Source organism: Phaenicophaeus curvirostris, chromosome 2 (assembly GCF_032191515.1).
Source record: "Phaenicophaeus curvirostris isolate KB17595 chromosome 2, BPBGC_Pcur_1.0, whole genome shotgun sequence".
In the NCBI taxonomy this organism is placed as follows: Eukaryota; Metazoa; Chordata; class Aves; order Cuculiformes; family Cuculidae; genus Phaenicophaeus; species Phaenicophaeus curvirostris.
This window is the reverse complement of record NC_091393.1, coordinates 13,047,892-13,067,528: the sequence shown is the minus strand read 5'-3', so window position 1 is coordinate 13,067,528 and position 19,637 is coordinate 13,047,892. Positions and strand designations below refer to the sequence as shown.

General features: G+C 35.7%; 1 protein-coding gene across 2 annotated transcripts in view; it reads right to left on the bottom strand.

The window, feature by feature from the left end:
* PHIP (pleckstrin homology domain interacting protein) overlaps nucleotides 1–19,637 on the bottom strand; it is a 121,201-nt gene that overhangs the window by 8,437 nt on the left and 93,127 nt on the right. For both annotated transcript variants that reach the window (XM_069851322.1, XM_069851321.1), the window contains exons 25-36: nucleotides 15,927–16,034; nucleotides 15,398–15,522; nucleotides 15,109–15,191; nucleotides 10,843–10,954; nucleotides 10,567–10,628; nucleotides 8,906–9,061; nucleotides 7,119–7,239; nucleotides 5,232–5,357; nucleotides 3,327–3,399; nucleotides 2,881–2,931; nucleotides 2,423–2,572; nucleotides 589–741 (exon numbers count right to left, since the gene is read on the bottom strand). In XM_069851322.1, coding sequence (XP_069707423.1) covers nucleotides 589–741; nucleotides 2,423–2,572; nucleotides 2,881–2,931; nucleotides 3,327–3,399; nucleotides 5,232–5,357; nucleotides 7,119–7,239; nucleotides 8,906–9,061; nucleotides 10,567–10,628; nucleotides 10,843–10,954; nucleotides 15,109–15,191; nucleotides 15,398–15,522; nucleotides 15,927–16,034 — 1,320 coding nt within the window. The remainder of the gene's footprint in view (nucleotides 1–588; nucleotides 742–2,422; nucleotides 2,573–2,880; nucleotides 2,932–3,326; nucleotides 3,400–5,231; nucleotides 5,358–7,118; nucleotides 7,240–8,905; nucleotides 9,062–10,566; nucleotides 10,629–10,842; nucleotides 10,955–15,108; nucleotides 15,192–15,397; nucleotides 15,523–15,926; nucleotides 16,035–19,637) is intronic.

Genomic DNA, 19,637 nt, shown 5'->3' with positions numbered 1-19,637 from the left:
GAAATATCACTAACTCTGCTGCAGGCAAAGCATTTCAGGAAGAGCTCAGTAAGAATGGCTCACGCTTTATGTAAACGGTTCTGTCCCCCTAGAAATCCTAAATGCTTCATTACAATTGGACTGCATGCTGGCAAACAACACAATTTCATTATCCTCTACTCTATACCTGGATATTTCAGTCTGGGACAACCTCCAATGCTGAGGAGGTTGAGGCTCTGTGTATCTGTACGTGTTCTGAAAATCCAGTTTCTTCACAAAAATATCAATTAAATTTCACTATTATACTCACAATCGTGTTTCTACAGATCTTTCCTCCAATGTAGCTCTCCCTTTAGATCCACTTGCAAATATGTACTTTTGAAACACACTTGCAGAACACCAGACCTTTAGGCATTTAAACAGCATACAATCCTTTCCTTTAAAATATAAAGCTTTGCTACATTCTCAGAAATATTAGTGTTTGGAGATCAGGAATAATTAAACTTGTTTTTAAAGTACTCAATTTCACTGCCTCTGTTTTCCTGTCCTGTATCTTTCAGACACAAGCATTCCTATAAAAAAACAAGAAAAAAGAAAATTAAGAGTTACCCTTGATCTTTTACTTGGTGTATAGGCCTTGGAATTGCTGAAGATCAGTCTCACATCTTTACATAACTCCATCGGTGACTCATAGTTTCCAGCTTCCAGTGTTTCTCTAACAGTAGCAAAATCCATAGGAGTGTCGATAATATCCCGATAATCCTGTTAAGAAATAACAAAGCAACATATTACTACCTTTTTTTCCCCCCCAAGTCTTAATGTATCGTTTTCATTAGGTTGCATTTGATAAACCTGTTTAAACCAAATGTTGTCTTCAAACAGCTACAGAATGCTAAATATGTTTTGATCCTCTCTACTCATACACAATATAACTCCTCACTGACATACTTGACAGGATCTAGGTTAGAAGATAAGTGATACAAGACTTAATTAATTTTGCAAATAGATTTACTGAAATACAGAGCTCAAAATCTTGTGTCCCATGACACAGTGCCATGAAGATGATAATGGTGTGCAAGTGTGACCACAAGCTCTCTGGGTGGCTTAACAGCTCAAACTTAGGGTACTAAGCCCAACACTGTTTTGATGTATCAGCTTTAAAATAATGAAGTTTGAATATTTGAATCTGATCAGAGGCTTAGCACATCCCTGCTGAAAACTGAGCAGCTTCCCAAATGGAGACCTGCAATTTACAAAAGTAATATTAATATATTGAAAACTCCACAGGCTTAAACAGGACCCCGTTCAAGCCAATGACTGAACCTGTTTCCTAGGCTATCGAAGAAACAGACAAATATCCATATGACCAAAAGCTTAAAATACCAAAATTAACCATGAAGTCAACTTAATCCATCAGAACAAATAGAACCTACTTGAGTGCCTCTGAATGTTAAACACATTTGCGACACCAGGGAGCAGTGTGTTTGATGCCAAAGCTTAATAAGGTTTTCTCCATCAGCTTATTCAAGCACCCCAAACAAAAAGGGCCACTTGCAGTTGGCCACAGCATGAAGTTTAGGTTACTTCAAAAATTACAGTGCCCAATGGCTGCAGAAGCATCAAGACAGACCTACCAGTGACCTCTGAAAGAAAAGCATTTCTTTTCTCTAATTGGGATGATTACTTTCCCCCAAGTTAATCACCTTAGAGTGATATTTTAAATAAAAACTCAAGATGCGTTATAAGAAAAGCATGCAGAACCTTTGCCTTGTTAAAGTAAAACTAGCCTAAAAGGCTAAAAAAGATCCAAGGCGACAAGACTTTTGTGTTAAAATATTCTGTAATTACAAATGGTTGCTCATAGCTATCCGAACTCCAGAGTAATCATCCAGGCAGAAAGTAAAATTTGTGAATGTCACTGTTACTACAGTTAATGGTTCACTACAGTTCTTCAGTGGGTACTTTTCCTGCATCAAGCCCAGATGACTGCAATATGAAAATTACTTTGGTTTTATACTTCTAAAGTTAAAACAAAAAATAATCCATGACGTTTGTCACATGCAGCAAACAAATATACACACTTCATATAAGACTACATCTCACACAGAAAAGGAAAGATGCATCTTAATTGCAAAAGCTGTAATTACTTAACAACACAGGCACCCCTGAACACTTTGCAATAAAGTATTTAAGAGACCAGAGAAATGCATCAGCTTATTCGAGGATCTCAAACACATTATTATTATTATAATTATAAAAATTTTTTTAAGAAGACAAAAAACATTATCAAGTGACAACCAAGCACTGAAAAATAATTTTTTGTCTATAGAACTGTCTTAAGTTTCAATTAAAAGAATTGAAAAAATGGTCACAAGTTGAGGGGGGAAAAAAAAAAAATCTGTGAACTGGATTCTAGACAGTTTTCCTGTTGTAAAATACTCACTGGATATTCAAGGAGATCCACTGGCTGCCGAAACGGTTCAGAATCTTCACACTGAAAAATGAGATTCAGCAGCTCCTGGCATTGCTTCTTCCATGACTGAATGTCATACGACTGAGCTCTATTACGTAGCCGCCGCTTTGGCTGATGATCCTGAAATGACAACATTGTCTGGTGTATATATTAATTAAACTAGCTGGTTTTGCAAAACCTAACAGGAAAGGTACCCTACAAGATATAAATTCTCATTAATGAATTTGTAACATACGGCAGCACAGATAGAAATGCTTTTGCACGGAACAAACAGCTCAGTAGAATAACATGTCACTTGAAGTTCAAAGCTTCCCAGAAGTTGAGATTACACGATAATAAAAACATTTTCAGTTTTGCATTCTTTAGTTTAAAAAAGTACATCTAATTATTTATAGCACTAAAAATCATAAACAAACACATATATTTACCTTTCTTTTTCTAGTGGAAGTTCCTGGCACATTTGTATCTTTCTCTTCTTCCTTTGAGCAAGATAATGAGTCGCATAAAAAGGTTAAAAAAATATAAGCATATATGAGTAGGTGAGTTCTTCTGTATGTCACTTATAATTTAAGTATTTATGGTTCTATCCTTGTCCCTCTGCAAAGCATTTGCATTACTGTTGGTTTTGAGAATCTCTCAGAAGTCCAAGCAGCGTCTAAATTCTCCAAAAAACAGTTAAAGCTCTCTGGAGAGAGAGGAGGATGGATTTTTACCCAGCTTTCCAGCTGACAAAAAAGAAACACTTAATGGACAGAAAAGAACACCCCACTCCCTTACAGTGACTCAAAACAGTACTTTCGTATCCAGCAGGACAGAGACAGTGGTCCCACTTCTCCAGTCTATCAACGCCAATGTCTAAGACACAACCACTTACCTCATCAGAGTCAGACAACACCTTCTTCTTCATTGCATTGTATAATGGAATAATGTCATAGCAACTCTGGTCTCTGTGAAAAGAAACACATGCCAACACTTAATTTCCACCTTCACTTATGGGATCAACTATATTTTGTCTAGAATAAGGAAAATGTTTACAAAGCCATTCCTAAATAAAATAGTAGCGCTTAGTGCTATAAGAATACTATGAAGGCTGCAGTAATATGAGAAGCTAATTTTCTGCTCAAAAAGCTGTAAAATATTATCCACACTCTATAAAATACAGACTACTTAATGGTGTCAGTTTTTTTAAATTAAAAATCATAATCCTTTACCATGAATTTATTGCCATCAGGAAAATATAATACAATACCACATAAAGGGCATTCTAACACATTAGCATCCACGACATAAGTTATTTCAAATGTAATGTTTATTTGCATAAGAACTAAGACTGGTATTGTATAAACCTCCATAATTAAATCAGCAAAACAAACACTGATTTTTAGTTCTTGCATAACAGAGCAAACTCCTACACAAAAGAAAGCCCAAAGGTGTTCTACTACGTAGCAATATAAACCAAGAGAAAAAGGGAGTCAATACTCAGCCACTCTACACTGGAACTGCAATGAATAACACGGGCTACTCAGATTATCACTAGAACGGCTCGGAGAGAAGGTATCAAACAATACCCTCACACTCTCATTTTCTGCTTTTTGAAAGACTTGGGTAACTTACACCATAGATTCTCAAGGGCACTAGATATTTCACTCTCATTAAGACCACAGGGTTTGCCTTCCACATTCTAGGCCTTCTACCCTACAGACAGAACCCCCAAAAGAAAGGGTCTGGGCTTTATTTACATACATTGCTAGTTCACTTCAATGAGTATATTCATAGACTTAAGTTATAGGCCATTATTAAATAATAATATCCCTGTGTTGCACTAATTTAGCTAAGCCAATTAAAACCACATACTTTGGAAAAACCTTGAGCTGCTTAATTAATCAGAAAAAAACATGCAGAACAAACATGGTAAAGAAAAAAATAGTAACAGAGAAGCCCTTCAGATACATATATGTTCCTAAAGTTCTATTTCACTCAAGCTTTTAACATCTGAAGCAGTTATTTTTCACTTTACAGCCAATATCAGAAATCACTGGCACTGAAGATAGCAAAGATCGATGAACAGGGTCAAAAGTCCTAAATGTCCAAATAGGCAATGAAATTCTAATGTTTTTTGAGAGCATGAAATAAAGAACAAGATTTAATTTAGCACTTAGAAACTAAATCACTAAAAACAACACAATTTCTGTAAAACTAATGAAGTATCTTGCTACTTCTACAAGGTGGGAACAGCAGCCTTCACTCTAGGTCTGCAGACGTGTCAAGTGAGACCGTGAGAAATCAAACATTTCTTATTGAGTTTTTCTATAGACAGTAATAAAAAAGAACATTTGAAAGGCTACTATTTCTGTCAACTACAAAGCTTCCAATTTTTATTTTGCATCTTTAACATCATTTTCAATCACATTATAAATGCCCACAATCATGCACACACACAATTATTCCTATGTTAGGAAGTATTCAAACTCAAAATTAGAACTCCTAACTTACCTATAAATATATCTATCTCTCCATGAAGATACTCGGTCCCATTTTTATCATTTAGCAGAAAGTCTCTTGAAATAAAATGCCATGCCAATCTATCTACTATACAACTTCATTTTGGTTTGCAAGCTTACATGTTCTTTGTCAAGATAAGCTTTATTCTTTTTCACCCCAACATCAGAAAACAGGTTTATTCAAGTTGCAGAACTATCTCACTTTAAAATTCAGACCTGAAAAAGCTGAATACCTTGTTATTCCTGCCTCTTACCAACAGACCTACAAAGCAACTCACTTTATGAAGTGCAGCAGAAGATCTGTGACAAATTTGGCAGACTTGACAATAGGACTTCCAGGTTCATTAAATGTGCGAGTGTTATGTTCTATGTACCGGACTTCCCACATTAATGAAGAAAGGCGCCTGTGTATGACAAGAGGGAAAGGAGCAGAGAGACAATTTCTAGTAAAGTATATAAAACAGGAGTAAAAGCTTCACATCCTTCTTCCGAAGTATTATCCCATTCATAATTCTTCACATTAAACCAGAAAACATGCACAGTTCAATGTATTGCCCTACGTGACCAGCAGAAGGCAGCTTCCTCAGGCTTCCTGCTCTCAATGTTATGTCCTGTGGAAATCTATGCAAGTGGCTTTAAGAATATACAGCTGATGTTCCTCAGGACAATTCAGTTTTTATTATTCCTCTATGATATACATAACCCATCTGATAGCACTTAATTCACAGATGAGGTTTAACAAAATAGTAATAAAAAATTACTGAAAGCATATATTTTTTGACAGAAAAAACGATCAGAATTCTTCACGTAGTTCTGACTTAATGACCTAATAGCTACTTTTCACAAAGTGATGCACAACAGCAAAAATAATAAAAAAAATCCAAATGTAAAAAAGATGTAATAAAAAAAAATACCATTTCAAATAAAAACTGACAGCATGGAAGTTGCAAATATATACAATCTTCTGTTTTCATAGAAGTAAAACATAATGAAAAGAAATTATGCACACTGTTTTAGAGAGTTAACCATTTAACATATTTAGTGTAGCACAAGCATTTAGATGCAATATAATCATATTTATGGGTCTAGCATTTAGTTCTACGCCATGCCAGTAGTGACTGGGAAAGGTCTTATTTTTTCTGTTGTTTTGCTCTTTTGAAAAAAACTCACAGACGTACTAAGACTCCTGGGTCAGAAGTGAAAAAAAATATGTTTTAAGATATGCCTCATGAAAAGCTACCAAAATCACAAGTGATCTGAACAATCCCTCCTGCAGAACGTAAAGAAAAAAAATTCGCTGGAAAACACAATGCAAAGTGGTTGCTTATTACCTAACCGTGCCTCGACAATACTACAAACTAATGAGACCAGTTGAAGAAGGTACGCTGATTACCAAAAATAACTGCTTACTCTTTCTACAAGAGAAACAAAACCCAGCAAGAAGTCCTCACCTCTGATTGCAAAGTACATCATAGAGGTGAAATCTGGATTAACACATATCACGCAATACATGTGGAACAATGTGCATTACTGCAATACAGAGTATAAAAAACAGGGAGTTTTTTGAAAATTATAAGCTTATTTTAATTCATAATTCATCTTCAGTTAGTAAGCATAAAGTACTACAAATTTACTTTGAAATTTGGCCTCAAATAAAATGCTATCCATATTTATTCAAAACAAGTGTTAGAAGGGCACTGATTTTCAAACCAGAAATATCGCAAAAACCAAAGGAAACAGCAGGGCTTTAAAGGGGAATACTCTTACATGGATGTGTATTAGGACAAAAATGCCTGACATATTTCTAAGTTTTCTCTTACAAAAAAGATTTATTAAAAAAAAAGCAGAGTGAAAACTTAATCTTTTTGACTGAAAGTCACTGTATCAACCTAGTCTCTGGTCCTGCAACTTGAATTTCACATAGTACAGGTCACTTCCACAAGCAGGAATCTGAATGCCATATAATTCTAAAATACATCTTGGAGAAGAAATGTTCAATCCTTTTAAAAGTTTTTTATAAAATGTAAACCTAGATCAAAGATCGAAGATGGGAAAAATAAAGTGCACACCTGTACCCACCCCCTGGTTGGTCATTATAAGGCAAAGAGCTACCAAAACCATGGCTGGCAGTATTTCACAGCAGTAACTTGATAATTGGATCTAACCTGTAAAATCTGCTTTCCAGTCTTTGTTTAATGGTACTGAGGTCTGTGGGATATGCCACAACAGTGCAATACATTGGGTAAGCTTGAAGATCCACAGGTGCCACAAATGCAGAAGCAATATCTAGACAGAATGAGGAAAAAGGAAAATAATAATAAAAAAAAAAAAATCAAAGTTATATACCACGAAAGTAACTTACTAGTTTCAAGATGACCCTCCCGCAACAAATGGTATTTCTTCATCTTTGAAATGCACAGCACTTTCCCCAAAACAGCAATAACAGCTGTAGATATCCTAAACAATTTGTGATATTTTACACATAAAAGTGCTTGCCGAGGTGTATTCTGTAAGTAACTATAATCACTGCAGTGACTGCCCATTGTTGTGCATGAAGACTCCTCAGAGACGTGCCAAGTGCATGCAAAATATACATTTAAATCTACTTTTCAAATATGTGTAAATTATACATATATGAAGACATGCACTTCAGTGTTTTTATTTACAACACAGCCTCATCTTATTTGGTTTTATACTGCCATTTTCCCAGTTTTCAAACAAAGCAATGCATTACATTCTAACCATAAATTTACAGTACTATTTCAATCTCATTAAGGTATAGGGAAAATTCACACATAAAATAGAAACACAACCTCCTCTCCCTTCCTAACAACAAAGGAGTATTCTAAACCCCATCTACCTTAATGCTAGAAGACTGCTGAGCAATTTAAGTCTGTGCACCTACACAAACTTGTTTTTTTGCCTCCTGTGCTTAGAAGCATGAGTACTTAGACACATCATTCTAACATTTTATACCTCAAGGGAAAGTATGGTAACACAAAAATAAGAAATTTAAAGTCTCTCCCCAAAGTCTCTAAAAACAGAAAATATGTTGCTGCCAAACAGACTGCTCTTCTTCTAAAGCTGTTTACTTACTATTAGGAACGTTCTAGCAACTGCTACTTTGTACCAATCTGCACCACATATGCTCTACTTAAATCCCAAACTAAGCAGTATGCCATACACGGTAATGTAAAACTAGAACTCTTAAGAGTGAAAACACTAAAATATGATTTCCTCATGATTTTTTTCTAACATAATTCTGTAATTTGAATTACTACATTGTATGGATATTCTGGTTTTTTTGGGAAGCAAACAGAAGCTTTTTAGGCAGTATGTCACCAAAGAAGCCATAACATAGGTACCAGTTAGGCACCAGAAGTATTTTAAGAGTTAAGAGTTTTCTGGCTTTTTTGAAACATAAGTGCCTTACCTTGCTTCAAGTACTTAAAAAAAAAACCAAACAGTTAAAAAGAGTTACCCGTAACAACTTATATATTTATGACCGTCGTTACCCCAAAACCTGGCTGCTGACCTAACACAGTTTGCTGATCACAAAATCAAGACTTATGATTCAGCCTGTGTTCCACTGACAGATCTCCACTCAGGCACCCATCTTTGATCCTGTAAACGTTGCAGTGATGCGTTAAATGTTTTAACAGCTACCCTTTCAGAAGATGCCTGTGAAGAGTAAGTGCTCTATAACCAGATAGGAAGTGGCTTTTCATAATAAGTGAAATTAGATACTTTTTCCTCAACATACTGCACAAGTAAGGCAATGTGGGGGACAAAACAGGAACTAGGAAAGGCTAATACTGGGGAAATCTACACATAGTAGCTAGCATATTAGATTCTGGAAGCTAAAGTAAAATCATTTTGGTAATTCCAGAAGTACACAAGCATAGTCCAAAAAATGTAACAAAAAACGTCTCCCATTTTATTCAGGATTTACCTAGAGTCATGAGTTGGTTTATTCCAGTAATAATCCTGTCACACTCCTCGTCTCGGGTCCTAGAACCCCACTCTCCATCCAAAGGTTTGTACAGCAGCGTTCTACGTTCATCATCTGTTAAAGGAACACTAGTTCCCAGTTCTTCTGGAAATACAGCTAGAATGTAACATGAAAACTAAATAAAAAAATATATCTTTGTATCTCGCATAAGACATATACATGTAATTCAAAGATACGCATCATTTTACTCACCAAAACAAACACATAGTTCTTGATTTGCTCAAAGACATTTTGGATGCATCCACTATCCTTTCTGTGCATTGCTGCATGTTAAATTTAAATCCTTACAATGCAGTCTGGTGTACGAGTCATCCATGAAACAACATTTATTCCAAATAGCTAATGGCAGAATTTCTTCTAAAACCAAACAAGTATCAACCAACTCTTGTATCAAAGTTGAAGTTTGCTGGGGTTTATTTTGTTTCCTTCGGTTTGTTTTTTTTTTTTTTAACAAAAATTCTTGGTAATAAATTATTTTGGTAATGAATAGTCAATGATTTTCAGATGGAGTTTAAGATACTTACTTTGATGTAAAGGCTAAAACAGTCTCCAAGCAGTGGATACACCTTGTTTTATGAGGTCAAATACTAAAATGAGATCTCCTAAGCATCAAAATTAGAAGTGCCACCATGCTAGCATTCTTGAGGACCTAGTAAATTTAACAATTCATAATATAACAGAAGATTTTCAGAGTAAAGGAAACTGTTTCGGATTCTCAGGAGCAAATGCTCCTCTTTAACTTTTTTTTTTTAAGAAAAGAAGGTGTAAAAAAAGTCAGTATTTGTGGATGCAGCAAAGTCAGGTTAAGGTTGTTAATCTGACTATTTTAATTATTTATTTTAGTTATAACTCTAACTTTTCTCTTTTATTAATGATGAAGAGGTACCCACTAAAAGAAGGGCTGAACCAAAAGGAAAAGTTGAAGTGAACACATTTACAACTTCAGAGAATTAAGAAATATTTACTGTTATTTCAGTGACATTATCAAATGTTTCCTAGAAAAAAACAAGGAAAAACACTGATTCTACTTCATTCTAACCAGAATTCTATGAAACCTTCAAAAAATCCTTAAGTGAAGAAAGAAGAAATTCTTGTCTGCAAACAGTGCCCATGCTCTGCTGTCCACTCTGCAGCATGTCTGTCTGCCACACATGCTGGGCCAGTCAGGGAGCAAACGTTCCTGTTATCAAACTAACAGGTGAGCGCTGCATCTCCAACACACGGAACGTCTGCTGGCCTGCTGACAGGTCTCAGAGCAGCCAACTTCCTCACAGCTGGCAAGGGGCACAGATTTATCTTCAATCCTCCCTAACTGTACAAAAAGTTAACTTTAGGTGTACGACATCTGTTATAATTTGTGACATTTTTACTTCCAACACACACTTTGTTTGCCTAAATATGGCTGCTTTTCACAGTTCATTTATCTTGACCTGCTTTAGGTTTAATAATTGATTTAAGGATGTTCCTCAAATGCAACTGATTTCCAGTCCTTCCCTCTGCTCCCCAGGATAAATAGAATTATTTAGGTAAAACCACACAACATTTTTTTTTTCTTCTTTAAATACACTCTTAAAGCAAATTATATTATTAATGTACCGTACCATTACTTGGTATCAGCTCCATGTCCCAAGGGCTCATCTTCTCAGTATCACCATTGTCCCAGCTTAAAAATAACCACATTTAAATTATCTACTAATATTTCTTCAACAATGTAATTTAATGTTTGTAACATAATTCAGTTATATACCACAGAGTATTATAATAAACTGGTACAGTGATATGCATGACTGAAATTAATGAAAGCAAGTTGCTCAGCCAGCACTTCATACGAAGTAATAAAAAAAAAAAAAATAAAAATTGAAGACAAATTTGCTAACCAGACATTGTAGCACTGAAATAAGCTATCAGGATAATCGGGCTGAAGAGGTTCTTGGCTTTCAATTGTTCCAAACCACCAAGCATCATCTATCACGGACCTGAAACGATCACCTAGGTAAGAACACAAAATAATTTAATCAAAACAAGGCACTTTCCTCCTCCCACAAAAAGTAGTTTTTAGATACCTTTAGCTTGATCTTGAATATAGAAATCCCTTCGAACACTTGTAGCATCAACAGGTTAATGTGAGTCATACTCGGGTTTTAAAAAAACATTAACTTCTTTCTGAAGGCTGCTTTTAAACCAAATTCACAGTTAATATGGCATTAAAAATTTAAGGATTTGCAAACCTATCTATAAATTCTTCCTTAATTTTACTTCTTAGTTTCATATAAAAGGCAAGATATTTCAATGCTATAACTTTAAAGACTCAAATCTAATTGCCTTAAACACCACAAACTCTTAAAAATCTGAGCAGCCGAGCAGCATTACACTTTTGTACAGGGAATATTCTACATGCTGTTGAGCTCCTCCCACTTAGTTTCTGAAATGCTTTTTCAGCTACCCAAATGTAACTCAGATCCCTTTATCACTCAGGCAATGTGACTGATAAAAGAACAAAATTTATTAAAGCTTCTTCAAAAGGTTAGCAAGGTAATTTACTATGACTTGAAATGGTTTCACTACTGCAAAGCATTTGCCTATCTGAGAAAAAAGGTCAGAAGCGTTATCAAAAAAAAAATTACACTTGAGAACACGTGTATTATACACCATCATAAATCCTAACATTTTCTGTAACACATGCTGCAGAACTTAGAAACAGTTTTTAGGTAAGTATTCAGCTCGGTCAATACAAGAACAAATGTAAGTTAAGCCTGAGGTTCCAAGAGCTGCATATTTTTGTTTTCATGAGATTTGAATATGCACACTCTCTTATCTGCTGCAATGTTTGCTCTCTTTCAATACATCCACATTCTGCCTAAATGTTTGCTGCTGTCGTCTGCATTAATAGGAAGTAAATATATTCTCAAAAATGTTCTGCTTTCTTCACTGCACCATTTTTTAAATTTAATGGATTGGAAATAATTCTAGGACAATTACAAGGCTTCCACCAATAGTCCTAATTTTGTGTTGAATGTAACTGAACGAAGTATGACAGAAATGCCTGAAATTGAAGACCGGTAAATAAGAGATGATACTTTATTTTAAAGGAATAAGTTATTCTGAAGAGCTCTCACAGCACAGTCTCCTAATAAGGCTTTCCCTCGTGATCAGTTTTACAACAAAACATGTATAGGTGCAACTTCAAGTGCCTTCGTGGGGCTGAACATTAAGCAGATCAAGATCACTTAAAATAGTGTACACTGCCAGTCGCTTCAGATTCCTCAAGAGCTAGAGCGTTCCTACAGACAGAATGCTAAAGCAGAAAACTGAAACGCCTCCCGGAACAATCTCTTTAATCACTATTTTTCCAACATACTCTGTGTTATCTCATCTATGCAGAGAGAAGACTAAAGGTTCTTACTAGAACAAGGATTTGGCATAGTTTTTCAGAACTGTGTATCAACACATAATATTAGCTTGATGAAGATGTAAAATAAAGGTTGAACTTAAATGTGGCTACTATGTAAGAGATATGTACACCCAGCCGTCTGAGACAGGTAAATAAATCTGCAAGAATCCTACTGAGATAGCTTTTAGCCCACTTGTTACACTACAGTAAGAAAAAGAAATGCAGTAAATAGAATTAGAGGAGAAGTAAGAGCCTCTCCCTTCTCAAACTTTATTACCCTGTTCTCTCTGAATGGATTCATACTTTAATATACATTTAATATAAATATCATAGATAAGCAAATATTCTTCCCTAAACCAAACAAATCACAAAACACCAAGCACCCCACTAAAACCACCAAGAATTGGCATTGGTTGAAAGATCAATGTTTCAATGACTTAAAGTGGAGTCAGAAAATTTATCATCCGGTGACTCTACAACTAGTAGCTATAAAAATATTGATTTGTAGGCTAAATGCCAGAAATAACAGAGGAATAAGAAAAGATAGTACCAGCAGTCCCAAGAAGACAAACTGGCAACTGCATGACATGAAAAAAAAAAGCCTGTTTGTTAATAAAGAGCATGGTGAAACTTTAGAAGACTTGAGCACGTCAGATAAATCCTGATTATTTCAGATTCAGTTAAATCAATTCAATTAAATTCATAGTTAAATAGTCAGGAACAGTTTCATGTACAGTTCTAAGACATTTCTCCCTGTCCTGGTAAAAAATAAGATCTACTTTCAAGGAACATTTTTATATTATGTTCCACACTGCAATGAAAAAGCGTACGATTTGTTCCAAGTACATAACCATATGCTAGGAAAATATCCAAAGTGTCAATATAGAGAGGGGGAAAGCACTCTGCAAGACTCCCAGAAAAACTGTAACACTTATAACAGCAGTATCTTGGCTATCTCTGCTTTAGCATTCCATTTGGTCACAAAGAAGATGATTTTACCACACAAAATTGGAACAGAAGAGTGGACTCTACTTGTCTGACTTACAAGCTGATATTAGACACTTGTAGACTACTAGACATTATTTACATTGAAGGCTTGATAAAGGGATTCTGGCGCTTTCAACACTTCTTGTCTGGCTCCAATTCTTTCCACATTGCAAGCTTCTAGAAATGCAGTTGCCAGCCCAGGAAGGAGATGCTACCTCTGCTCAGTCTTACAAGCAGATAGGGTAACACATTGAAGTCCCTCCTCTACTCCTGGACTTCTAGCACAACAGTTGACAATATGACTTGTGGCTAGGCTGTCCACATGCAAGGTATGGCAGTCATTCTACCGCTGCTGCTGTGACCTTGTGGGAAAACATCTATGGCATTGCAGAGGACAAGACCACAGATCCTTAACCATCAGCAAAAGAGCAAAGCTTGGTGATGAATTGGTACATGTTGACCAATCTCGTCATCTAGGGGATCTTTAAACTGAAATGATGTTTAAAGAAGAAACCAAGGTTTACATTTCCTATTGAATCAGAAGCCTAGGGTCTTAACTAAATTCCTTACAGAACTGAAGACTATCTGTCTTTTTCGATAACAATGTAAAGCATGAGGTGATACAGAACTTATTAATATGGCACCATGTAATTTATACATCGACTGCTAAAGGCACACATCCCATGCAAGGATACCATGATGTACATCAAAAGACAAGGGAATCGCTGCCACTTCAAAGAAAATGTGTTTAGCATTGAGACCTGCTTTTTTTTTTTTTTTTTTTTTTAAAAAAGGTGCAAGTTATCGATGCTTCAACTTTCAGGAGCATCTTACTTCACAGAACATACTGAAACACTGCAAAGGACTTAATGGTGCCTGTAAGACTGTGAACATGGTATCATATGCAAATTTCTCTCTTAAGGGAACAGAGTTCATCCTGAAGTCTGAAGAATAAGTAATACTTGCTGATCTTCTAAGTTTCAGGGACAATCTAAGGCTGTTCTTATGAGTAAGAATATATGTATTTCCTAATCTCCTAAAAAACCCTAACACCTTAGAGGATAATTTTGTCATAATGCAGCTTTCTCACTCCCTGGCTAGATTTCATTGTTGAAAGGTGATCTCCATTATTCTCCAGTATCCAACACTTCAAATTAACTAAGTACAAGCAAAGTAAAATGAATGAAAAACATTCCCACATCGTACAACAGTAATTTATAATTATATACACTTCAATTAGGCTAAGCTATATGGGGTTTAGAACAGAGTTCAAATAATTATAAAGAGATAGGAAAGGCATTCTCTTTGTACAATCTAGAGATCATAAATTTCAAATGGTGGAGAAGGTGTTTCTAATATTTCCATCAAAAATTCCAGAAACTGGGGGACCCTCCCCAAAACCAAAAAACCCGTTCTAGTAGCAATAAAGTTGTAAGAGGGCCTTCAACACAAAAGAAAAGAAGCATACAAGCTACAATAAGTTATCACAATATTTCTAAAAACTATTCTTAATTCTTCTCTGCAAACACACAACTCAGGTTTTTGTATTTTTTTTCTTTTGCACTTTCTTTTTCAGATCACCTTCAGTATCTTGCTTGCTTTCTGTAGCTTCAGTTAAGAACAAAGTAGGACTCCACATCCAGAAATGGACAGAGCTTATTCTCCGATTTCAGCATAATATCAGGACTTATTTTTTTTAAATAACTTACCTTTTTAAAAGTTATCATGAAAATAGGTAGACCAAAAAACTCCCCACGCAACTCACCTATGTTCCATCGCCTATGTTTTGCATCATCAAACTGCTGCCTCAAAACTAGGAAATCTATGACATCTGGCATATCATGGTACCTAATTAGAACAAAACACACAACTATTAAGCAATAAAACAGCAAAAACGAAGTAAAGCACTTAAATAAAAAATTACACTTTGAATTTAACACCTCAAAAGCAAAAGCTCAAGTCATAACATTGGTGGCATGTTTTAACTTCCAACCTCAACCTTGCGCTCCCCCACAGAAAAAGCCCCAATTTGAATATAATATTGCTTTCCTTACTTCATGGTGAATGATCCTCCAGTTAATTTACCCGTATCAGGGTCAAGAAAAGCTAGTTTAAGACAGCAGAGAGTAGGCAATCCCACTTCATACTTAATCCCAACAATTTTCATCAACTCTTGCTCCTGTAACAAACAAAGTGTTATGTACCACCACTGAAGTTAAGAGGACTTTCCAAAAAGCTTTCTGAAACATGAAAATGGGGTATGCTGAGAAGACCAGTTTTCTGCCAGAACATGTCAAAATCAAAAATCTGAAATGTAGCCTTCGAAAATAAGCTATGATTTCACGATCTAACTTGTTTGAGAAATACTTTGCTATGAAGTGTAACCACCTCATCTGCTGAAGGAAATGCAAAGAACATAGTTCAAAGTCTAATCTCATTTGACTATTTATTAAGTTAACTTTTTCTCCTTATCTTAAAATACTAAGAGCACAACATTAGAAACATCTGGATCAAGAACCTTTCACTTAGTTTCCAAACTTTAAAAAATATTAACATGCAAACAAAAATTTAAAAACCTCATACCCGTAATTCCATTTTATGCCATGGTTGTTTCTTGGGATTAATGCTATATATTTTGTTCTTCTTGGCCATTATAACATATGCTTCATGACCTTGTCGGAAATAGTAGACCTAAAAGAGAAATGCAACAGTTAGATAACAAAGACTTCAAGCAGCTGTAACGCTAGTATATCACTGCCATGTAGTGTATGTAATTTCTATTTTATCATCAACTTTTTTCCACTCTTTTCCTCCAAAAGTCACAGGTTCTCAAAAAATTAAGTGCTGGACAATTAATTAAGGTATCACAGAAACATTTACAGAAAAAGCAGGTAAGATTTACAACACCATTCCCCCTTTCAGCAAAATTACGCACAAGACCAAAACAAAATCAGTAACAAAAACATCTGTTTACCAACACACAACAGAATAATTCAATGACAGTAACACGAACTCCACCAATCCACCTCAGGTATTCATCACTCTCCTACAGTGATGAATGAAGTGACAATCGAGTATCACTAAATTGACTGTCTAATCATAACTTTATTTGCACTATATATATATATAATCACAAAATGGTTTGTGTTGTAAGGGACCTTAAAGCCCATTCAGTTCCAACCCCACTGTCATAGGCAGGGACACGTCCCGCCACAACCAGGCTGCTCGAGGCCCCATCCAACCTGGCCTTGAACACATCCAGGGATGGGGCAGCCACAGCTTCCCTGGGCAACCTGTGCCAGTGCCTCACCACTGTCATCATGAAGGATTTCTTCCTAATGTTTAGTCTAAATCTTCTCCCTTCCAGTTTAAAGCCATTCCCCCTTGTCCTATCACTCCATGTCCTTGTAAAAAGTCTCTCCACACATTTCTTGTGGCCCCTTCAGGTACTGGAACACTGCTGCAAGGTGTCCCTAGAGCCTTTTCTTCTCCAGGCTGAACAGCCCCCAACTCCCTCAGCTGCAATATATTCTCTCAGTAGAAATATACTCTAGAAGGAAAATTCAGCTGTTTGTTATTGTTCTAGTAAGATTTAGTGTTCACTTCCATATCACCAAGTAAACAGACATGAACAAACTGAAAATAGAAATTTCAAGGGCTTATTAAAAATTTTCAAATCCTTCCACTACAGAATTCCACAGTTCACACATCCAGAATTTATCAGATTTACTTTGATCCCATTGTATATGATACCATATGGACGCATGTTTTTGTTATAAAACATCGTTGTAATGAAGCAGTAAGATGAAAACCTTAAAGATACTTTCAAGCAATGTATCTGAAATGAGAAACAGAGATTCCTCAAACTAATTAGAACAAAGACCTGAAACACCTGTATTCCATTTTGCGTTCCAATTAAAAATATCCTCTAAAAGTGCACTAATCCACAAACATGAGCTTTTCGTCAAGTAGGGTGAGGGAACAATAGCTTAAATGTACAGGTCCAACACAACAGAGAAAAAAAAGCAGAAAAAAGTCCTCAGTAAGTGTTAAAATATTTATACAAACAAATACACTAATATTTGTATTTCCACATGCTTTCTAAAACTGTTATATCATAAAGCATGGCAAACAAGTGTCTGTCAGGTTTCTGCATTAACAGCTGCTGAACTTTCTTATTGTCACATGGCAATTTTATTCAGGTTTCTTTTCCTAAATGGAGAAGGACTCAGGAGCACAATTATTTTGAAGTTCTTGTTTTTCAGAGTATTCAACACTGACAGTATCCTCATGGGAGAAAAACGCACAATAGTTATAGAAGGCATGAAAGCAGTGAGAATCTCCTATGCACTGTCAGAACTGAACTAGCAGGAAAAGGAACAGAGGCTACTGAGAGACAGACCTAAAATAATCCCAATTTAAATCACACTGTCAACATTGTGACAATTGTTTCCTGTACCTTCCAGTGAATTAAAACACAGCTATGCACTGTGGCACAAGCTACAAACAATTCCTCCTACACTTACTGTTTCTGCTAAACCTTTACATAAATTCAACACATTGTTTACAGAAGTGAAACATTTTTATTTTGTAACTGGCTCCAAGCACTGCATCTTCTGTCAAAGGAACAAATTAGAAAAATACTGTGGAAAAAAAAATTTGTCTTTCTCCAGGAAATTATATTTTAAATCTTGATAAATTCCTGCTTCTGCATGTTTGTTGTAATACCCAGACAAAGCTGCTCTTTATCGTGTTAATGGTAGAATACTCCAATGAATATGCATTCTGTTTTGATAATCAGGCTGGGAAATTGCAGTCCCATCTCTCTGGTGTTTCCACTGTTCCTCAAGACACATAAAAATGATCTGTAAATGGCAGTATTCAGAAAGGGAAAATGGATGATATATGCTATTTTTATGCACCGAGTATAACTAAATATAGCACTACTGTTTTTTCTTACTTGTTTGTACAGCTGTAAGAGAATGAATTTGAAATATCTCCCCTTCCAAATCTTGTAAAACATACCAACCATCCACCAAAATGTTTGAATGCCACATGAGACCTCATAATATTTCTCTAATTACATCAATCTTTTATTTCTGCGGATCTCAAAAGTAACTTTCTAGATGAATAGCTTCTTTTCATAACTTAAACAAATCCGGGGAGGGCAAGCATCAGAGATGGAATTTTAGACTGAGCAGCTTGATTACAAACATGCTCTATATTTGTGCAACAACTCCCACTTTCTAGGCACAGGAAAAGTTTCCTGTCCACTAGCCCAAAGCATTTTTCAACAAAAGGATGCAGCCTATTTAGATATTCCTAGTACACACTGCACATGCTGTTCAGCAGGTGCCAAACCAAACATACCAGTTTATCTTACTAAAGTGATATGATGTTAAAGTCCCTTGAGTAATATGGTACTGATAAATCCTTGGCAGCTTCATTGTATGCAGATGGTATCAGGCACCAAATATATTTATTTGGACTTGATCTTTTGAATAGCAGTCTCCAAAACATGCTTGCTGGAGGGTAAGAGTACATAAGCGTTTTCTCCAGTTGCAACCCTCAACTTGAAGTGCTCCTTCCCTCCCTCACTAGCAATGCTGATGTAATTTTTGCATAGCTGTGCTGTGAACAGCATCAGTGAAGTGATCCAGTGAAAACAAAACTGCTTGCACATGCAACCTCTGCTCTCGATTCAGTTTAAGGTGGTGTCTATAATCAACTCTAGCTCAGGACCAAATTTAATCAAATTTGCCGCCACGTCAAGTATTTCTCCAACTCCATTCTCAAAGAGTGAGCTATACAAGAATTCTGTTTATAATCTCAGAAATGTGTTACTCCCTGAAAAGCCATTACACACTACAGTGTAAGCCAGCAATTTCCACTTATTTCAACCTGAGTGGATTTTAGGAAACGTGCAAAGACTGCGGTTTTCGTGGTTGCCTTCTATCCAATACTAGTTATTCATACAATTCACTGGAATGTTCACATGCTACATATTCCAAAGTAGAAACTGGTGGGCGTCCTTTCATATTTTGAGACATCTGGACCATGTTTACAAAGTTTTTACAGTCTAGTTTGTATAAAATACATATCTACAAAACTTCTCATGGTTTTCTGTTGTAAGAGAACAGAAGTTTTCTGACGTCAGAAACATGAGCAAACAGGACAATATCAGAGTTCTGATTCAGAATAAATTTTAAAAACCCCACACCCTTCCCTGAGAGGTTTAATTCCTAGTTTTTAAGTCCCAAACCACAGTTTTTCAAACAACTTAAATTCACATTT